The sequence below is a fragment of the Arvicola amphibius genome, chromosome 3 (assembly GCF_903992535.2).
Source record: "Arvicola amphibius chromosome 3, mArvAmp1.2, whole genome shotgun sequence".
Classification (NCBI taxonomy): Eukaryota; Metazoa; Chordata; class Mammalia; order Rodentia; family Cricetidae; genus Arvicola; species Arvicola amphibius.
Genome location: NC_052049.1, coordinates 133,580,773 through 133,586,772, shown reverse-complemented (window position 1 = coordinate 133,586,772; position 6,000 = coordinate 133,580,773). Strand labels below are relative to the sequence as shown.

General features: G+C 43.3%; 1 protein-coding gene across 2 annotated transcripts in view; it reads right to left on the bottom strand.

Annotated features, from left to right (window-relative positions):
- Positions 1–1,303: 1,303 nt before the first annotated feature.
- The window catches only part of Dpp8 (dipeptidyl peptidase 8), a 55,447-nt gene continuing 50,750 nt past the window's right edge, over positions 1,304–6,000 (bottom strand). For both annotated transcript variants that reach the window (XM_038321678.1, XM_038321679.1), the window contains one exon: positions 1,304–5,346. In XM_038321678.1, the coding sequence (XP_038177606.1) occupies positions 5,224–5,346 (123 nt within the window). In that variant the 3' untranslated portion in view covers positions 1,304–5,223. The remainder of the gene's footprint in view (positions 5,347–6,000) is intronic.

The following is a 6,000-nucleotide window of genomic DNA, read 5'->3' as shown; positions in this document are numbered from 1 at the left end:
ATGCCTGTCTGAGTGCTGGGAATAAAGGCATTGATCACCACACTCAGACAATAATTTTGTGGTGTATGTGTGTGTGTGACATGGTGAAAAGCTTAGGAAATCATAATTATACAATTACTTTACTTTTATTTTATGTGCACCATGTATGTGCTTTGTGCCAGAGGTGGCACAAAGAGGACTCTAGATCCCCTGGAACTGAAGTTACATATGGTTATTAACTGCTAAGTGAGTGCTGGGATTTGAACCCAGGTCCTTTGGGAAGATCAGCGAGTGCTCTTAATTTCTGAGCCATCTCTCCAACCCCAAACTTTTATTCCTAATTTTATATATAAAAGACCCTAGCTGGGTGGTGGCACATATCTTTAATCCCAGCACCTGGAAAGCAGAGGCAGGAGGATTCTCTGTGGGTTCGAGGCCAGTCTGGTCTACAGAGTGAGTTCCAGAACAGGCTCCAAAGCTACACAGAGAAATCCTGTCTCGAAAAGCAAACAAACAAACAAATAAACCAAAACCAAACCCCAAAAGACCCTAATAGTCCTGTTTGTTCATGTGATGTTTTATACATAACTACAGAGAATCCAGATAAACTCTGTGTTCTGGAACATCAACAAAGTCAACTTGCTGTGAACAATCAGATTTGTTTGCTTGGGGATATAGCTCAAAGGCTGAGGACTTGCTTAGGGTGCCAGAGGCCCTGATTTTGTACCACAAGTGGGAAAATAAGGATGGCAAAACCTCCAGAATTGTCAAAGGAAAAAACACTACAGAGGGCTGGGTAGATGGCTCAGCAGGTAAAGGAGTTTGCCACCACATGTGATGACCTGAGATCAGTCCCTGGGACCCATTTCGTGGGTCCTCTGACCTCCACACTCATACCATGGCACAAATAAGTGTAATTTAAAAATTAAAGCATTACACTAAACCCTCAAGACATCCAGAACCTGCAGATACCCCTATCAATTGCCACTGGTATGTTCCGAAGCACCTAGTTGTCCAGGGAGTATCTGTCTGTCAGTGGTATATCCCAGAAGCCCCCAGCTGTCTAGGGGTTATCTGTTAGTTCTTGGCTCCAAGCACCCTCTGCCCTGGTTGGCATCTGAGAACCTCAGACAGGGACTGAGCAGCGCTCACACACTTCCCACTCAGTGCAGATGGTCGGTATTTGCACTGGAACTCCCACATAATCCTGCCCCTCAGCCCCAACTTCTCTCTTCACTGCAGGCACGTGACCTTGTGTAGCAGCCACTCCACAGGTGTGAGTCACCAAAGCAAAGGCTAAACAGGGAAGGAGTACTAAAGTCAGTTAATTTTAGCAGCATCTTTATTGCAACCAAGAACCTGTAATAAAATGCAGCAAAACTAATGCTTCACATCACACGATTAAAAGCCCTGGGGCTGGAAATGAGGAGACCCATATGCTTACTGGAGAGAGACATGCAGATCATGTACACGTCAGCGCTGAGACAGCAGGCACTTTATGCGCTAAAATTAAAGATTCCCCCCATTTCAACTTTGCTGAAACAACATAAATTTGTATTAGGGTTACTTAAAACCAAACATATAGACACAGCTCCTGTTCTGGAACAGCTGTCTAGAGCTGAGCACCTTCCTTGCACAAGCGGTCAGGAGGGCAGACTGGAGAGGAGGGGCAGGGCTGGGATGGGCACAGCTGGGGATGTTTCCAGTTTCCTCTCATCTGCTGGGAGAGGACACTCTCACATTACATAGTTGAGACCAGGCTGAGGCTCTTGTCTAACATCAAGGAGCTCAAGATGGGCTCCTGGGCCTGAGCAAGCACTCTGTGTCCTTATCTCCCAGGGCACCAACGAAGACATTTAGAATAATGATTTCAGTTAACTTCAGAATGTTACATCATCAGAAGTTCTGCTTTAATAAGCATGCCTAGCATTAAAACAGATTAAATGAACCATTTTTTATGTGGTTCACTTTAAAGTGTTTCACAGGAATATATTAATAAATACTTTTTTAAAAGCCCTGCCTTTCTTAAATATTACATAACTACCACGAGGCAGGCCGTGGATGGAGGCTGGTCCTGTGTATTAGCCAACTGTGGGGTCTCGGGTGAACAGTCTTTTCCCCTAGCAAACAGGAACACTGGGCTATGTTAAAGATTTGTTCCAGTGGGAAAATGTATGATTCTGTAGCAATGCAAGCTCTGACTGGAGTCATCTCACCTGCAGAGAGAACCATGTGGTAAAGGCAGGAAACACCTGAACTAAAGCACACACCCCCTCCATGGCTCACGGCTGTACCTTTCTGTGTGAGGTTTTGGGAGAGTCAGAAATGGGAAAAACCATTATCCCCCAAATAAAGAGTTACTTGTTCCTGCTTCTCCAAGAAGAGGTCCACAATTATCACAGAGAACAGTTTTCTTGACTACTGTTTTGAGTTCATTTTTTTTTCTTTTTCCCTGAGACAGGGTTTCTCTGTATAACAGTCCTGAAACTCACTCTGCAGATCAGGTTGGCCTTGAACTCACAAAGATTTGCCTGCCTCTGCCCCCTGAGAGCTGAAATTAAAGGTGTGTACCACCACCACCTGGGGCCTGTTTTGGGTTCTTAACAATCATCCAGTGTAAAAGTCACCTTTTATCTGACTCCAATTCAGAATAGTTCCTTAAAGCTGTCTACGGTGACCTGACCAGAAGCACCGGGAAGCCTGTTGTGTAGAAGTGCACACTCCTTGTCTCTACCCAAACTGACGGAGCTCGTGCCTCTGTGAGCTCAGGGTCCTGGATGAACCTCCCAGGCCTGCTGCTCTAACTGCTGAGGAGCGCTACCTGCTGCTGGAGAGCATGCACTCACTCCACACAAGCCTGGGAAACTCCACTTACATGTACAGTGAGTGCGTTCTGGCTCCCATCGAACTTCTAGTTTCACGAACTCTTGCCTTTCTCGTTGACATCCACAGTCAGAGGACAGACTGTTCTAGAGTGGCTTCCGATTGCTCCACTAACTGATGTAATGTTGCTGTAGACAAGCAAACCCAGCCAAGCCACCTTTGTGCAAGTGAGCAAAGCACTTTCCCCTCAGAGAAGTAGAATGACATTTAAATGACATGATTATAAATGCAAGAAGAAGCTAGGATAGATGAAGTTCTCGAAGGTTTGTTTGCATAAAATAAGAGATGTCTCATTATAAATCAAACTTAAGGGTGAGAGATTTCAAAAGGACGACCGAGAGCTACTTTATGTCACTCCTCTTTAGAATGTAAGAAGCAGCACTTGGAGGCTAGCTGGTCCAGCGAATACCACCCTCAACAGCCAAGACAGATACTTAGGTGATGAGGGAAATACTTTGTTGGGGAAGGAAAGTTACCCAAATCAGTTTAATTTAACTTTGAAAAATATAAACAAATTTTGGCACGAGAAAATGTCATAAGCATTAAAGTCAAAATAGATTAAGACAATAAGAAAAACTGGACTCTATCATACAGCATAAATACACAGCCAGCAGATATCACCCTCCATCCCCCCCACCTCTGATCACCCATGACTACCACCACCCTCACTAATGCAAACTGCTCTTGGGAAGAGACCTGCTGTGGCAGGGAGAAAGAAACACAGCAAGTTTTCTGGAGTGACTTTTAAATCACTGTAACTTCCTAAACACTGGAGTTTGTGATTAAAAAGGGTCAAACCCACAGGAGCCTGGCTCTAATGGGACTCATCCAATGCTGGAAGGCCCTAAAGGGCAGACACCAACCTTAAAAACTAATGTATTCCCTTCAGCTAAACAGGAAGGCTAAGCCAGGAGGATGACATGGCCAAGTAAAAAACTGTTTATAGGCTTTCAACACTGATAGCGCCATGGTTTGTCGGGGATTATAGCAAAGAAGTGGTCTGGAAACTTTTTATTTTAAACTAGTGATATCTAAATTACATTCAGATAAAAAAGTTAGCTGGGTTGTGGTGGTGCATTTCTTTAATCCTAGCACTCAGAGGCAGAGGCAGGTGGGTTTCTGAATTCGAGACCAGCCTAGTCTACAGAGTGAGTTCTAGGACAGCCAGGGCTACACAGAGAAACTGTCTTGAAAACTGAACAAACAAACAAAAGTTAAGGTTTAGATCTGGAAGGTTTCTAAAGTTGAAAGGAAAAAAATCACAAGAAGTTGGAATTATAAAGTACTCCTCTGAATGCTGACCTAGAGCTGTGCTGGCGAAGCCTGACTTCCTAGTTTTGGTTCCCAGACACGCAGGGAGCTTACATTTACCCGGGTTTCTCATCAATATTTCTGCTGAACTAGTTTACTCAGTTCTTAAGCAGAGCCTGGCTGCCTCCTTTCCCTGTCACTCCCTGCACCAGGGTCTCCCCACTCCCTGTAATCCTTCTACCTCCTGGAAACTCTGGAACAGTTTAGTAAAGGAAAGGCCAAATGAAAATGGGCACCATTACATTCTAAGAATACAAATGAATGCATACATTTTCTGTTCCTAAAAGGAGAAAAACTTGCCTGCTAATTTTCAAGCTCTCAAATAATTTGATTAAAAATTTTTGTCTGTAATTGTCAACATCTTGAGACTTGTGTAAACTCATGCCACATAGCCTTTATGTAAAAGGAAACCCCACTCCATCATATCATCAAAGAAAAAGGAGAATTATTTATACTAGATGCTGTTTAAATTGGTTAAAAACTTGTCAGAGCCCAAGTAAATATCTTTAGGAGGCCACTAAGTTATCCTTGAAAAATCATTAATGACTGGGAAAGTCATAAGCTTAATAGTAATTAGTTCATGACATGCTGGATACACCCCAAGTGACGAAGCATAAGCTATTCAATTAGACATAAGTGCTATCGAATCCATAACTAGTCAGGGATCCTGGAATTGAATCAAACCAATCACTACTATCATATTTTAACAAACCCAGAAGTATACTGTGAAATCCACTAATTAAGTCCAAGACGCTTACACTGCTAGTAAAAGTGAAAACTGGCTAGTGTGAATATGTGGCGCTGATGCCTTGGTTCTTTCAGTATCCTCGTGGTACTGCTGAAGAATCTCTTGGAAATACACCATTCGTTCTGTGTGGATGGATAAGGTGTTAGATTACTATCCATTAACTGCAGATTTCTGCATGGCACCAAATTTACTTTTAGAAGTAGATCTTACATGGTGGGTACCAAAGTTCGATCATCAGTCTGGCTTTTCCACTGACTGGCCCTCCTCGTGAGGTGTGACTGCACACCCGCGTCTACAGCCACTTATATCACTTTCAGAGCAGCAATGCGCGATCCGAGGTTCTCCTGAAGGTAGTGCAACAGGTGCAGCTCATAATGCTCTCCAGACTCGGGGACTCTGATGCTGTGCCTCTCCTGAGGGTAGATCTTCACGACAAAGCAGAGGCAAGAAGAGAAGTTTAGTGATACTCCTCTTTCCAAAATTTTCTAGACACAGTAATTTACTTATAGATTGCTTTTTGAGACTGGATCTCATGTAGCCCAGGCTGAACTAAAGCTCACCATGCAATCAGGGATAACCAACCACAAACTCCAGATCTTCCTGTCTCTAGGGCCCATGTGCTAGGATGCTTTTCAGAGATTTCTAGTTGGATTATCAATATGGAACACAGTCTCTCTGTGGTTTTATATTAATACATATTATCCTATGGCTCTTCTTAACAGCCTTTATGCACCTACCCATAAGGCTTCAGGAGGATTTTTCAGTGGTTCACTGCCTGAGTGTGGTCTGTAGGTTTCAAATGCCACACAAGGTCTAAACTATCTTCAACCCAGCATATGAGAGATGAATGCAGGAGGATCATGAAACTAAGGCCAGCCTGACCCTACATAGTGAAATCTTGTCTCAAAAACAAACAAAAAACTACGTTAAAAAAAATCTATAGATAGCTAGGTGTTGGTGGTACATGCCTTTAATTCCAGCACTCGGGAGGCAGAGTTCAAGGCCAGTCTGGTCTACAAAGCTAGTTCTAGGATTGCTAAGGCTGTTTGAAAAAAACAAAAACCAAAAAAAAAAAAAAG